The sequence below is a fragment of the Notolepis coatsorum genome, assembly GCF_963971535.1.
Source record: "Notolepis coatsorum genome assembly, chromosome: 7".
Taxonomy (NCBI): domain Eukaryota; kingdom Metazoa; phylum Chordata; class Actinopteri; order Aulopiformes; family Paralepididae; genus Notolepis; species Notolepis coatsorum.
This window is the reverse complement of record NC_140171.1, coordinates 148,989,279-149,005,555: the sequence shown is the minus strand read 5'-3', so window position 1 is coordinate 149,005,555 and position 16,277 is coordinate 148,989,279. Positions and strand designations below refer to the sequence as shown.

Here is a 16,277-nt window from a genome sequence, read left to right as displayed (position 1 = left end):
CGCAGGTGGAGGAGGGGTTTGTACCTTTACTCTGAAGTCAAAGCGCAGGCGGGTGGAGGAGGGGTTTGTACCTTTACTCTGAAGTCAAAGCGCAGGCGGGTAGAGGAGGGGTTTGTACCTTTACTCTGAAGTCAAAGCGCAGGCGGGTGGAGGAGGGGTTTGTACCTTTACTCTGAAGTCAAAGTGCAGGCGGGTGGAGGGGTTTGTACCTTTACTCTGAAGTCAAAGCGCAGGCGGGTGGAGGAGGGGTTTGTACCTTTACTCTGAAGTCAAAGTGCAGGCGGGTGGAGGGGTTTGTACCTTTACTCTGAAGTCGAAGCGCAGGCGGGTGGAGGGGTTTGTACCTTTACTCTGAAGTCGAAGCGCAGGCGGTGGAGGGGTTTGTACCTTTACTCTGAAGTCGAAGCGCAGGCGGTGGAGGGGTTTGTACCTTTACTCTGAAGTCAAAGTGCAGGCGGGCGGTGGAGGGGTTTGTACCTTTACTCTGAAGTCGAGGCGCAGGTGGAGGAGGGGTTTGTACCTTTACTCTGAAGTCGAAGCGCAGGCGGTGGAGGGGTTTGTACCTTTACTCTGAAGTCGAGGCGCAGGCAGTGGAGGGGTTTGTACCTTTACTCTGAAGTCAAAGCACAGGCGGTGGAGGGGTTTGTACCTTTACTCTTAAGTCAAAGCGCAGGCGGTGGAGGGGTTTGTACCTTTACTCTGAAGTCAAAGTGCAGGTGGAGGAGGGGTTTGTACCTTTACTCTGAAGTCAAAGTGCAGGTGGAGGAGGGGTTTGTACCTTTACTCTGAAGTCAAAGTGCAGGTGGAGGAGGGGTTTGTACCTTTACTCTGAAGTCAAAGTGCAGGTGGAGGAGGGGTTTGTACCTTTACACTGAAGTCGAGGCGCAGGTGGAGGAGGGGTTTGTACCTTTACTCTGAAGTCAAAGTGCAGGTGGAGGAGGGGTTTGTACCTTTACTCTGAAGTCAAAGTGCAGGTGGAGGAGGGGTTTGTACCTTTACACTGAAGTCGAGGCGCAGGTGGAGGAGGGGTTTGTACCTTTACTCTGAAGTCGAGGCGCAGGTGGTGGAGGGGTTTGTACCTTTACTCTGAAGTCGAAGCGCAGGCGGTGGAGGGGTTTGTACCTTTACACTGAAGTCAAAGCGCAGGTGGTGGAGGGGTTTGTACCTTTACTCTGAAGTCGAAGCGCAGGTGGAGGAGGGGTTTGTACCTTTACTCTGAAGTCAAAGCGCAGGCGGTGGAGGGGTTTGTACCTTTACTCTGAAGTCGAAGCGCAGGTGATGGAGGGGTTTGTACCTTTACTCTGAAGTCAAAGCGCAGGCGGGTGGAGGGGTTTGTACCTTTACACTGAAGTCGAAGCGCAGGCGGGTGGAGGGGTTTGTACCTTTACTCTGAAGTCAAAGCGCAGGTGGTGGAGGGGTTTGTACCTTTACACTGAAGTCAAAGCGCAGGTGGAGGAGGGGTTTGTACCTTTACTCTGAAGTCGAAGCGCAGGCGGTGGAGGGGTTTGTACCTTTACACTGAAGTCGAAGCGCAGGCGGTGGAGGGGTTTGTACCTTTACACTGAAGTCGAAGCGCAGGCGGTGGAGGGGTTTGTACCTTTACACTGAAGTCGAAGCGCAGGTGGAGGAGGGGTTTGTACCTTTACACTGAAGTCGAAGCGCAGGCGGATGGAGGGGTTTGTACCTTTACTCTGAAGTCAAAGCGCAGGCGGGTGGAGGGGTTTGTACCTTTACTCTGAAGTCAAAGCGCAGGCGGGTGGAGGGGTTTGTACCTTTACTCTGAAGTCAAAGCGCAGGCGGGTGGAGGGGTTTGTACCTTTACACTGAAGTCAAAGCGCAGGCGGGTGGAGGGGTTTGTACCTTTACACTGAAGTCGAAGCGCAGGCGGTCTGCAGCGACGTGGGCACCTCTCTGTTCCACACTGGAGCCCAGCAGCTGGCGGAGGGCAAAGTTCAGGATGTGGGACGCAGTGTGCTTCACCATGCAGGATAACCTTTGACCCTGAAGAGGACAACGTGTATTAAAGAGGCACTGTGCTTCACCATGCAGTATAACCTTTGACCCTGAAGAGGACAATATACATGTATTCAAATGTATACATGTATACCTGTTCAAGCTGCTGCGGTCAGGCAAGCGCCTCCGTATTCACGCAACAAGAACAGAGAGACTAAGGCTCAGCTTCTTCCCTCAGACCATCAGAACAATGAACACTGATCTCTCCACACACAAGCACACATGAACACACACATACACAACACTATATACTGCACTGGCACGCACACAAACGCACCAGAGGTCACTTTAAACACACAATGAAAAGGTCACTTTAAGAAAATAAATGGTTAGGGGGGCAGGTGGCGCACGGAGATTACGTTCGTCACCAACACCGGGAGACACTAGGATTCGCCTGTTCGAATCCAGCTCCCGGCGTTGCTATCAGCTTGGCTGTCCTCTCACACTGATACAATTGGCTGTATCAGAGGGTGGGAAAGCTGAAGGGTGGGTCCTGGGCGTTGTGGACAGCGACCCCTACAGTTCGGTCGGGGCGCCTGCTCAGCGAGGGTTGGAACTGAGGAGAGATAGTGTGGCCTCCCACACGCTACGCTCTCCCCGGTGAGAACCTGCGCGGCCAGGTTGGCCTGCCCCAGGCTGCACATGCGTCGGAGGAAAGCATGTGACAGTCTCCGGTCTCCCGGACCAACAGTAGGGGAAAGTACGCAACAACCAGGAAGGGTGGGATGGGAGAAAAATCGGGAAAAAGGAGGGGAAGAAAGATTAAAAAAGAAAAAAAAAAAAAAAAAAATTTTGTGATTGTTGTATAGTATAGTTAGTAACAGCAAGCATAGCATAGGGACATAGAAGAAAAATTGCACATTGTATAGGAGTGTATGAATGTGTATGCATGTGAATGAATGTTGGTGGTGGTCGGAGGGGCCGTAGGCGATGATTATTCGCCACGCTTCCGTGAGTCTGCCTCAGGGCAGCTCTGGCTGCAATTGTAGCTTACCACCACCGGTATCACTGTGTATGAACGAATAATGGACTCTGTGAAGCGCTCTGGGGTCACTGGGGTGTCACGAAGTGCGCTATATAAATCCAATCCATTATTATTACATAGGATCCAGTGCCTTTAAGCGATTTATTAACATGTCTATTTTACCATGTCTATTCTAGGTATATTTTTTTATTATTATTACTATTACTATTGTTTTATTGCACAGTCAAAGCGGGCATGGCCAACCGCATTTCACTGTATGCACTGGTATGTATGTGATGAATAAAACTCTTGAATCTTGTACATACAAAATGCTATCACCTCATACACTGTATACTATATGATGATATATGATTTGGTCACATGATACATTACAAGTTGACGAGGACCTGACGAACATTACTGTATTCTCTGCTGTGTGAGTTTGAAACAATAACATTATCCAGCACCTCTTTCTTCCCTTGTATTGAAGTGTGTTTGGTGGCTGCAGCAACACACCACATTGTTTTTATTAATGACGTCCTTCCCTGCCTGGCTACACAACACCCAAGAGTAAAAACATGTTTACAAACTGTAGTATATTAGGGAGGTGGTTTTACTGGCTCCAAAAAGCACAGCTAATTAATTAATTTCATTTTTATTTATTCGTACATGGAATTGTTACAGTCCAACAGTACATATAGTTCACTTACTTAAGCTCCACCAAATTCCATGGCCGAAAGGAACAGGAAGGAGACAATTCTTATTGTACCTGCCCTACACACATACAGTACACCAGGGCTATTCAACTGGCGGCCCGCGGGCCAGATCCGGCCCGCGGGATGATTCTGACCGGCCCGCCAAAGATTACATGATAATAATAAAAAATTAAAAAAAAATATTTTTTACATTTTTTTTTTTTTCATTTTTTCTTTTCATGTCAACGTTAACACGCACAATTGAGCCAAAATTCACTCAATTAATGACAGATTTCATTGATAAATTGAGGGAAAACTTTGCAAGTCGATTTGATGAATTTGACATGCCCAGAGAATTGATGCATTTTGTGAGCAACCCATTTGCCAATGTAGCTGCTATTTCCACAAAAGGACAAGAGTTCCTTGCATCACTTCACATTGATGAAGGTCTCCTGCAACTTGAAATAATTGACATGCAAGCATCATCTGCTCTGAAGCAGGCACTTGAGAATTAATCCACCACAACATTTTGGATAAAGTGTATTCATGTCAAGACATTCCCCAAAATAAAAACGCTGGCAATATCTGTGCTAACAATGTTTGGCTCAACATACACCTGTGAATCCAGTTTCTCTCACATGAATGCCATTAAAACAAGCAACCATGCCTCCTTGACAAATGAGCATTTGCATCACTGTTTGCGGGTAGCCCTCACTTCCTATGAACCCTCTTTCTCTGCCATTGCCCAGTCAAAGAAGTGCAATCGCTCTCATTAGATGTGTGTATGTAGGCTAGGCCTGTCTGCCCCCCACCCCCCTGATGTTTGAGCGTTAAGAGTCAACAATAAGTGCTAATAAGATGCTGTGATTTGCTGTTGTTGCACAGACATGAAGCACTTTTTCATAAGCTCAGCTGCACTATAAATGTGTTTTTTTGTTCAAGTGTTGATGTTAGAATGTTCAGATGCACATCATGCACTTGTTTGTTTTTTATTTTATTTTTATATTGAAATGTTGAAGAGGAGATGTTGCAGTTGTTGCACAGTCATAAATGAAGCACTTTTTGCAGGAGATGTTGCAGATGTGGCACATGAATGAAGCACTTTTTTTGAAAAGTATACTACTTTTGCAATGTAGTTAAAGGGGAACTATCTTATAAATGGCCTTTTTCAGTGTTTAGCATTGTTTCCTAGCTATGTGGACTTATATTAATATGATCTATGTCTCTAATTCTCATATTGGCGCATTCTTCCAATTCTCCTCTCACAATATTCACCCTCACTGAACTGAGTCATCTGAAAATGTGCTGATTTGTGATGTCAGAGAGACACCGCTGCATGATAATCAGCTGAGTTTCCACACAGTTCCCACTGTGGTTGGAGCCCAGGCTCAAAACGGCTTAAGATCTTGAGGTAGAAAAATGCTGTTTTTGAGTACTTGATTAGAAATACAAAACAATGAATTAAAAAAAAAAAAATTACAGAGGTGTTCCATAAACCCACAGGAATTGTGTAAAAGTGCCCAAATAGTGAAAGAAATAGTAAAATAGTTCCCCTTTAAATAAAAGTTGTGAAAATGTGGTTGCGTGTTGTGTCAAGTGTACATATATTCATAGCACTGGGAGGCGCTGTGGCAGTCCGGCCCCTGGCCCCTTGGGTTTCTGACAATGTGGCCCCCTGAACAATTTAGTTGAATAGCCCTGCAGTACACTGATAGACTAAGTGCAATGTTTACCAAACTAAACAAAATGTACATACTTATAGGGATGTCCGATATTATCGGCCTACCGATATTGGCATTCAAATGTAATATAGCAAAATATCGATATCGGTTTAAAATATATATATATATATATTTTACATTTATTTAACCTTTATTTACCCAGGCAAGCAAGTAAGAACAAATTCTTATTTTATTTATTGTCAAAAGTATGCATAATGTTGTGTTAATTCCACAACAAGAGATATGTAATGTTAATTACCTGAAATTATTCAGTTTTTTGGGGGGGAAACCCTGCATATATCGGTTGATATCGGTATCGGAAATTAAGAGTTGGACAATACCGGTATATCGGTTATCGGTAAAAAAGCCAATATCGAACATCCCTACATACTTATTTTAATCAAAGCTAATTCAGCCTCCCATGACATCCAGACGGTCTCTCTGCACACCACGTGACCTTGACCCACCTCGTCCAGATAGAGCTGGACCCGGTCCCCGGTCCGCAGGACGTCGGCAGTGGTCACATGATGGACCACATACCCCCCAGCGAGCCGCACCTCCTCAACGGGGTACAAGACATCCTGGAGAAAAGGTATGGGCAAACCCCAACTTGAGATTAGAATGGAATGCACTTTCACGGGAATAGAACCTATAATGGCATAATATACAGCCCATAATATACAGCCCTATCTCTCCCCCCAAAACACAAGAACCAACACAGAACCTACAGAATGGCTTTAGGCCACTACTGTTTAACAAGCGAATGGTGTTGTTTTAACAAGCTGATGATGTTGTTTTAACAAGCTGATGATGTTGTTTTAACAAGCTGATAATGTTGTTTTAACACGCTGATGATGTTGTTTTAACAAGCTGATAATGTTGTTTTAACAAGCTGATGATGTTGTTTTAACAAGCTGATAATGTTGTTTTAACAAGCTGATAATGTTGTTTTAACAAGCTGATAATGTTGTTTTAACAAGCTGATGATGTTGTTTTAACAAGCTGATGATGTTGTTTTAACAAGCTGATGATGTTGTTTTAACAAGCTGCTGATGTTGTTTTAACAAGCTGATAATGTTGTTTTAACAAGCTGATGATGTTGTTTTAACAAGCTGATGATGTTGTTTTAACAAGCTGATGATGTTGTTTTAACAAGCTGATGATGTTGTTTTAACAAGCTGATGATGTTGTTTTAACAAGCTGATGATGTTGTTTTAACAAGCTGATAATGTTGTTTTAACAAGCTGATGTTGTTGTTTTAACAAGCTGATAATGTTGTTTTAACAAGCTGATGTTGTTTTAACAAGCTGATAATGTTGTTTTAACAAGCTGATAATGTTGTTTTAACAAGCTGATAATGTTGTTTTAACAAGCTGATGTTGTTTTAACAAGCTGATAATGTTGTTTTAACAAGCTGCTGATGTTGTTTTAACAAGCTGATAATGTTGTTTTAACAAGCTGATGTTGTTTTAACAAGCTGATAATGTTGTTTTAACAAGCTGATAATGTTGTTTTAACAAGCTGATAATGTTGTTTTAACAAGCTGATGTTGTTTTAACAAGCTGATAATGTTGTTTTAACACGCTGATGATGTTGTTTTAACAAGCTGATGATGTTGTTTTAACAAGCTGATGATGTTGTTTTAACAAGCTGATAATGTTGTTTTAACAAGCTGATGATGTTGTTTTAACAAGCTGATGATGTTGTTTTAACAAGCTGATGATGTTGTTTTAACAAGCTGACTCACCGTAGCTTCCTCGTAGCGTTGGGCGATGAGCGTGGAGCAAAAATATTCCTATTATGGGATGTTGAAATATGCGATCCATCTCCAGGTTGTATAATAGTATATACGTCCAAATCATGTTGTTTATCGAGTTATTGGTAACGGATTGCTATCCATTGTGTCTAGCTCGAGTCCCGGGACTATTAGCAAGTGATCGGACCGAATTGGAATGAGCACCAGCTTCCGTTTCCGGTTTCCGGTTTGGGCGATCCGCCGATCGGCCACCAGATGGCGCTCTTGAACCGTTGGAGAGTTGAGAAAGGATCAACAGTAGATCTCAAGTCTCCGGGGGAGAAATATGATTGCGATCACAGATTTTTGAAATATTGATCTCAATGACGTGTTACGGCGTCATTGGCAGAATTAGCATGGCGGGGAATGATGAGTTTAGGCGTCTCTGGCAGAGAAAGTGTTAACAAGCTGATGATGTTGTTTTAACAAGCTGATGATGTTGTTTTAACAAGCTGATGATGTTGTTTTAACAAGCTGATGATGTTGTTTTAACAAGCTGATGATGTTGTTTTAACAAGCTGATGATGTTGTTTTAACAAGCTGATGATGTTGTTTTAACACGCTGATGATGTTGTTTTAACAAGCTGATGATGTTGTTTTAACAAGCTGATGATGTTGTTTTAACGATGATGTTGTTTTAACAAGCTGATAATGTTGTTTTAACAAGCTGATGATGTTGTTTTAACAAGCTGATGATGTTGTTTTAACAAGCTGATGATGTTGTTTTAACAAGCTGATGATGTTGTTTTAACAAGCTGATGATGTTGTTTTCCACTACTGCACTCTACCAAGAATAATGTGATTAATCTTCTTGGTTTTGATTGTGAGTGAACTAGCCAAGGTCAAAGGTCAAAAGGCATAACATTATAATGGCACCGGAAGTCCTTCATTCCGACAGCCCTCAGACTATATAACACATCACTGGGCCTCACTGCATCACAGAGTGACAGCCCTCAGACTATATAACACATCACTGCATCACAGAGTGACAGCCCTCAGACTATATAACACATCACTGCATCACAGAGTGACAGCCCTCAGACTATATAACACATCACTGCATCACAGAGTGACAGCCCTCAGACTATATAACACATCACTGGGCCTCACTGCATCACAGAGTGACAGTACAACTCTGGAAAATCTTCCTGGACTTTTACTTTTTAAATCGACATTTTAAAATGTTGACACGTAGCCTACTACTGTACATTTGACTGTATATTACTGTATTTTTGGCTGTATAATTTAGAACGTATGTTATGAGAATGTATATCGCTGACTGTATTTTATTCTTATTGGTGATTTTAGATGTTTTTTTCACTAACTAAATGTTTACTGTGAGCGATCTGTATTGTTGAATTTCCCTCGGGATCAATAAAGTACTTCTATTCTATTCTAACTCACAGGTCAAAAGATCATAACGTTACAACTTGGCAACTCGAGTTCTCCGACTTTCCAACATTGTTTATCTGACTTGGTCGGCTGCTCACACCTGCTATTTCAGAGTCCGAAACGTGTTGGTCCGATATACCAAACACCACACGAAGGTCCGATATACCAAACAGCACACGAAGGCCGACATGAACTGAATATGAAAAACTCATAAAAGAAATGGTCCTGCTTTGATTCCAGTCAGACTCCAAACACGGCTCCCTGCACTGACCTGCAGTCCCTCTCGTGTGAAATAGCCTTGATCGTGTGATTGGCCCCCTTGCTCTGCGTAGAAGCATGTGCGGTCCAGCACTACGCCACACTTCTGCCCCTTGCCTACTTGTGAGACCAGAGCCTGTCCGCAGTACAGCGCCCGCACGCTGGCACGGCACACCTGGAACTCTGGAAGACAAATCCAACGTCATGTGTTAGTGGGAACGTCCAGTAAAATAAACTCTTCTCTTTTATTCTAGGGATGGGCGTGAGTAATCGATTACTTGTAGCTATGAGAAAAATCAATCTTAAATTATTAATAATTTTGATGAATTTCTTTTATAATTTTTTTTTTTTTTTTTACATTTGTTTCACATGTATGTGTAAGATAATAACTGTTTGTTGGTTTCCTTAAACATATATGTGAATGAACTAAATGAAGTTTAAAAAATTATATATATATTTTTTTTTTCTTTTTTTTACGAGTAATACACAATCACTCGAGTATAGCATGCAATCAATCGATCTGGATTTCTTTAAAATGCCCATCCCTATTTTATTCATGCTTATTTTGGAACCTTTATACAATCCAGCAAGTTGATTGAGAACATATTAGAACTATTAGTCAGGATTTACCATATTTCCCATGGTCTCCAAGACGATAGTGATACTTGGGGGTGTCGTCAGTGTGAGGAACTCCTTGGTTCTGCAGCTCAGCGAGACTGTGGACGTCCATCTGAACCTGCCTCACTACATCAGAGAGCCGGGCCTGAGACCGGAGCTGGGGGGGGGGGGGGGGGGGAGAGAGAGGGGGAGAGGGGGGGGAGAAGAGAAGAGAGAGGGGGGGAGAAGAGAGAGAGAGGGGGGGAGAGAGGGGGGGAGAAGAGAAGAGAGGGACAGAGAGAGAGAAGGGGGGGAGAGAGAGAGGGACAGAGAGAGGGAGAGAGAGAGAAGAGAGACAGAGAGAGAGAGGAGAGTGACGTGGTGAAGAAAGCTCACCAGCGACTGTTTGTCCTGCGACAGCTCCAGAGGTTGGGGTTTCTACATCAGGGATGCGTGTTCTGTGCTCTCTCTGTTGGACGCTGTGCTCTAACAGTCTAATCTAATTGCTGGTTTTGAAAAGACAAAAAAAAAAATCACCTTTTCATTCTCTGTGATCAACTCCTCCAGTGCCGTCTGGTCGAGGGCCGCTCCTCTCTCCTCCAGCATCAGTCCGATGAGGTCGAGGGGGAAGCCCAGGTTACGGTGCAGCGACCAGGCCACCGGGGCTGTGATAACAACATAATAATAATAATAATAATAACTTTATTTGTATAGCACTTTTCATACAGAGGTTGCAGTTCAAAGTGCTTCACAACAGTAAAAAATACAGGCATAAGCGAGCATAAAAAAGATAGACAGTAGCAAGGTATGGTAAATCACAGTGTTTCACATTAGAATCTAGCATCCCAATAGGCTCTTTGTTTACAGTTTCATTCAGTAATACAAATAATAAAAATAGTTTAAAATGATTCAGTTTAAAAATAGTCAAAAAATTATAAAATAGAACGGACATACAACAGGGTATTTAACATACAACAGAGCAGTGCATCAGTAAGAAGTAAAAAAGTGTGATAAAATTAGCATAGAACCGACACATGAATTTGATAGGCAGTGTATAAAAGTAGGCAGGGTAAGAATAGTGCAGGTAAGTACAATTTGTGTCAGGATATCCCTGATGTTTCATTGAAATGCCTGAGCAAAGAGCGGTTTTAAGCTGTCTTTTGAAGATGTCTAGCGAGTTGGCTTCCCTGATATTTTGGGGTAGTTTGTTCCACAGTTTTGGGGCATAGTTGATAAAGGCTGCATTACCGATCCTCTTTTGACTGTTTCTGGGAGCCTCTAGTAGTCCAGCAGCTGATGATCACAGTGTTCTTGCTGGCGTGTAATTTATTAGAGTGTTGGCGATGTAGCTAGGTCCCTGTCCATTTAGAGCTTTGTATGTAAGGAGAGGGACCTTAAAGTCAATTCTAAATGTTACAAGAAGCCAGTGTAAAGTAGCTACTGTAAGACTGGACTAATGTGCTCTCTCCTTTTGGTTCTAGTTAGCAGTCGGGCTGCGGAGTTTTGGATTAGCTGAAGCCGCTCTGTGGTTTTCTTAGGGAGACCTGTGAAAAGTGCATTACAGTAGTCTAACCGGCTAGATATGAATGCATGAATTAGCTTCTCAGCATCATTCTGATTAATAAATGGTTGTACTTTTGCTATATTTCTGAGATGGAAGAACGATGTTTTCGTCACTTTGCTAATATGAGAATTGAAGTTCAGTTCTGAATCTATGATAACCCCGAGACTAGTGACCTCAGATTTGATCCAAGGGGTTAGTCCTCGCAGGTTTTATTAACGTTTCTTTTTTAGTTTTGGGGCCGATAATTAGTATTTCAGTTTTGTTCTCGTTTAGTTTCAGGAAGTTCTTACTCATCCATTTATTTATTGCCAGTAAGCCGTCTGTAATGGAGCTAATCGCTGTATCATTTGGTTCAGCAGATATGTACAGTTGTGTATCATCCGCATAGCTATGGAAATCTACATTATGTTCTCTGATGATATCACCCAGCGGTAACATGTAAAGGGAGAAGAGTAAAGGACCTAAGCAACTCCCTTGTGCAACTCCATAGTTGTTGTCGTATATATCAGACACGTGATCTCCTAGTTTAACATAGAATTTCCTCCCTCTGATGTATGTTTTAAACCAGCCTAGCACATGTTCTGAGAAACCGACAAGGTTTTCAAGACGATCGATTAGAATATCGTGATCGATTGTATCAAATGCTGCACTGAGATCTAGCAGGATAAGGATGGAGATCTTATTCTCGTCAGAGTTTAGCCTGAGGTCACTGATTATTTTGGTGAGGGCAGTTTCAGTGCTATGATATTTTCTGAATCCCGACTGAAATTCTTCTAAGATGTTGTTTTCTTCAAGAAAGGAATTTATTTGAACTGAAACTATCTTTTCAAGTACTTTGCTAATGAATGGTAGGTTGGATATTGGACGATAATTTGCCATTACATTACTATCCAAGTTAGGTTTTTTTTAGTAATGGCTTTACAACTGCTGTTTTAAAGGCATCTGGGAAAATACCAGTTCTAAGGGAAGTGTTTATGATATCTAGCACAGGGCTTAAAACACTATTAAACACCCGTTTGAAGAAAGCTGTAGGTATAGGGTCAATGTCTGAGGTGGAGGAGTTACATTCTGAGACAGTTTTGCAGAGTACATCTAATGTGATGCATGTGAATCTTCTCATGGTTACATTGCTGCAATCAGCTTTATTTCCATCATGAGTAATGCTGGCCCTGATCAAGGTTATTTTGTTGTTAAAGAATAGTGCAAGTTCTTCACACTTAACCGTTGATGACTGAGGAGGTGTAGGGGCAGTGTTGAGTAGTACATTAATAGTGGAAAAAAGAATTCTGAGGTTTCCAGCGTTTTCTGTAATAATGTGACCAGGCCACCGGGGCTGTGATAACAACATGTGATAACAACATGTGATGACAACATGTGATAATGTGACCAGACCACAGGGGCTGTGATAACAACATGTGATAACAACATGTGATGACAACATGTGATGACAACATGTGATAATGTGACCAGACCACAGGGGCTGTGATAACAACATGTGATGATAACAACATGTGATAACATGTGATAATAACATGATATAATAACATGCAATAACAACATGTGATAACATGTGATAACAACATGTGATAACATGTGATAATAACATGATATAATAACATGCAATGACAACATGTGATAACATGTGATAATAACATGATATAATAACATGCAATGATAACATGTGATAATAACATGATATAATAACATGCAATAACAACATGTGATAACAACATGTGATGACAACATGTGATAATAACATGCGATGACAACATGTGATAATAACATGTGATAACAACATGTGATGACAACATGTGATAATAACATGTGATAACAACATGTAATAACAACATGTGATGACAACATGTGATGACAACATGTGATGACAACATGTGATGATAACATGTAATAACAACATGTGATAATAACATGTGATAATAACATGTGCTAATAACATGCGATAACAACATGTGATAATAACATGTGATAATAACATGTGATAACAACATGTGATAACATCATGTGATAATAACATGTGCTAATAACATGTAATAACAACATGTGATGATAACATGTGATAATAACATGTGCTAATAACATGTAATAACATGTGATGATAACATGTGATAATAACATGTTATAACATGTGATAACAACATGTGATGACAACATGTGATAATAACATGTGGTAATAATATGTGATAATAACAGGCCGTCAGGCTGCATCTGCTGCAGGGTGTTACATAAGAACTGACCTGGGAACAGGCCGTCAGGCTGCATCTTCTGCAGGGTGTTACATAAGAACTGACCTGGGAACAGGCCGTCAGGCTGCATCCGCTGCAGGGTGTTACATAAGAACTGACCTGGGAACAGGCCGTCAGGCTGCATCTTCTGCAGCGTGTTCTCCATCACGCGGCGGCCCTGCCTCAGCGAGGACAGGAACTGGGCCTCGTTCTCATTGATAATATCCATAATCTATTGGAATGAAGACAAAAGGATGCATTATTAACTACATACATGCTGCTTACAATAGGACTGACGGTGTCTGTGCATCCTGACTTAATATGTCCCTGAGGATACAGGTGTGGAGGATATAGAGGAGACAGGTGTAGAGGAGACAGGTGTAGAGGAGACAGGTGTGGAGGAGACAGGTGTAGAGGAGACAGGTGTAGAGGAGACAGGTGTAGAGGAGACAGGTGTGGAGGAGACAGGTGTAGAGGAGACAGGTGTAGAGGAGACAGGTGTAGAGGAGACAGGTGTAGAGGAGACAGGTGTAGAGGAGACAGAGGAGACAGGTGTAGAGGCGACAGGTATACAGATGCTGCTCAGCCATTTTCACTAGTTTATTGAAACCAAGTTGGTGGGGAAAAAGGTGGGCCGCGAGCAGCCACGGGAGGGCCACGAGATGATATAAAAAGAAGAAAAAAAATTGTCAGGCCACTGAACTTAGAAGCAGGCCAGGACAGTGTTTCTAGTTGTATGCAAAAATGCTATTCTATTGTATTCTAAAATGTGACTATATGGTTTTATATTAACTTAATAAATAAACAAAAACGAAAAATCTACTTATCTCAACAAACATTTCAAACTAAATTACAGATTATGCACATAAAACGCTGAAAACAACCGAAGCAACAATAGTATTTTAATGAGGCTATTATTATTATCATTATTATTTTGCAACAAGTTAGCCCTCTCATAAATAGCACATATAAATGAATAACTAACTTGAACTAACTTAATAGGATTGAAGTGATATTTGGCTTAAAAAATCGGTCACCTGGCAAAAAATAAAAAATAAAAAGCCTGACGATGTGCATTGGGCCGCGGCTCTCTGACGCCTTATTTTCTGGGTCCCGGCCTGAAAAGTTTGGGAACCCCTGGTCTATTCCACTATAGCTATATCCATGCGATTAGGTTTAGTTACGATTTATTTATCCACTGTCATTTGCAGTGTTGGTGTAGTGTTTTTATTTATTTTCCGATTTTCCGATTGGCAGAATTCGCATGAACTTGAAACACATCATACAACGTGAATGGCGCACAAAGTGTTAAATGGCTTTTATTCCATTTTAATAACCTACTCAATGTCACGAGCGGCACTACAGATTTACCCCACTCTTCGAATTCTGAAAAGTGCATTACCGGCCAGATCCTCATAGGGGCGCTGTCTCGATAATGCATTGTGCCCTGTGGCAGAACGGTGCTCTCTTTTTTTTTACTTTCAATGGAGTTTCCAGTTAGCTGGATTCTATACGTGTAGCCTGTAGCTTGGAATACCTTTTGCGACGCCGAATTCACTATGCAGTAAAGGAATATGTCATCAGCCAATGGACATATCGATGTACCAGATGGCGATCGATAACTAGGAAATCCTTTTGGGGATCCAACCGGCCCACGGTAAGATCTTTTTCACGTAAATTACACGCTGATCAGGCCTTGCTTTGATAGCCAACCAGCCGATCAGCGAATGTGGCTACTGAGGCTAACGCGGTTATTGGTAATCAATAATCAGAAACGACGTCCCCCGCCCCCCCCTTTCATGCATTCATGGTGGACCATGAATACCGACAATATGCATTTAGCGTTTTAGCTCTAGCTTCTGTAGTGCCGAAACGCTGTTCGATTTAATGTTATTAGCTTAGCGCCCTGTATCTCGCCTTCCAGGAAATATACTACCGTAATTTTCGCACTATAAGCCGCACCTGAATATAAGCCGCAGCAGCTAAATTGAATGATGTGTACATATATAAACTGCACTGGACTATAAGCCGCAGGTGTTTTAATGTTTAATTACCATATGTAAGGGTTCGTGCACAGAGGGGATTGTCGGGAAAGAGATGGCTGTTTGAGGAAGCTCCCATTTATTAACTTGCAGCAGCTGTGTGCCTGTGAGAGAAGAGCGAAGAGCCCCCCCCCTAAGGTGGTGGACTGTAACCTGTAAAATCCATAGATTTAGGAGGTCCCCTAGTGGCCGTTAGCTGTAAAAATCCATAGATTAGCCGCACCGTTATATAAGCCGCAGGGTCGAAAAATGGGGGGAAAAGGCGCGGCTTATAGTCAGAAAATTACGTCCAAATCCCATATAACGCTTATATTCACAAGGCTATAAAATGAGAACGTATTGATGAAAAATAATTTCTTTAACACTAGCACAGCCAACAAGGGGTCAAATGACCCCTAGGCATTTTCAATAAATGTATCCTCGTCACTCGGTCGAGCTCCAGATCTGTCACTCAATGACTTTTCCTAAAAGTACCCGTTTTATCTGGCACGGTTTCTGAAATTTCTAAATGACTTCAGGAAAATGTAATTAGAACGTTATTTCACATATATATATATTTTCTTTTATTTGAAATCTTTATTTCGAACATGCAATGAATACAAACAAACAATAACAAAAGCAAAACACAACTCAATCTACATGTTGTTACATGGAGTATAAAAAGTGGTTGTAGTGTAGACTTATAATTGTTTCCCCAGACTTCAGCACAGTAATTTAAATATGGTAAAACTAGTGAACAGTAGAGAATGTAGAGTGATTTTCTATCCAGAATGTGCTTTACTTTACTCATGACTGAAATGCTTCGTGAGAGTTTAGATTGGACATGTTTTATGTGAGGTTTCCAACCGATTTTATGGTCTATTATTACACCTAGGAATTTATTTTCATAAACTCTTTCAATAATCACATCATTTATTTTAACTTGTACCTGAGTATCCAATCTACAGTTTCCAAACAACATAATTTTAGTTTTGCTCAAGTTCAATGATAATTTGT

The 16,277-nt window shown here is 41.7% G+C and overlaps 1 protein-coding gene across 3 annotated transcripts in view; it reads right to left on the bottom strand.

The window, feature by feature from the left end:
* aars2 (alanyl-tRNA synthetase 2, mitochondrial (putative)) overlaps positions 1 to 16,277 on the bottom strand; it is an 88,036-nt gene that overhangs the window by 38,962 nt on the left and 32,797 nt on the right. For 2 of the 3 annotated variants that reach the window (XM_084317827.1, XM_084317826.1), the window contains exons 9-14: positions 13,360 to 13,471; positions 9,973 to 10,100; positions 9,469 to 9,613; positions 8,852 to 9,021; positions 5,861 to 5,974; positions 1,861 to 2,001 (exon numbers count right to left, since the gene is read on the bottom strand). In XM_084317827.1, the coding sequence (XP_084173953.1) occupies positions 1,861 to 2,001; positions 5,861 to 5,974; positions 8,852 to 9,021; positions 9,469 to 9,613; positions 9,973 to 10,100; positions 13,360 to 13,471 (810 nt within the window). The remainder of the gene's footprint in view (positions 1 to 1,860; positions 2,002 to 5,860; positions 5,975 to 8,851; positions 9,022 to 9,468; positions 9,614 to 9,972; positions 10,101 to 13,359; positions 13,472 to 16,277) is intronic. The other variant, XM_084317828.1, reaches the window with a different exon arrangement.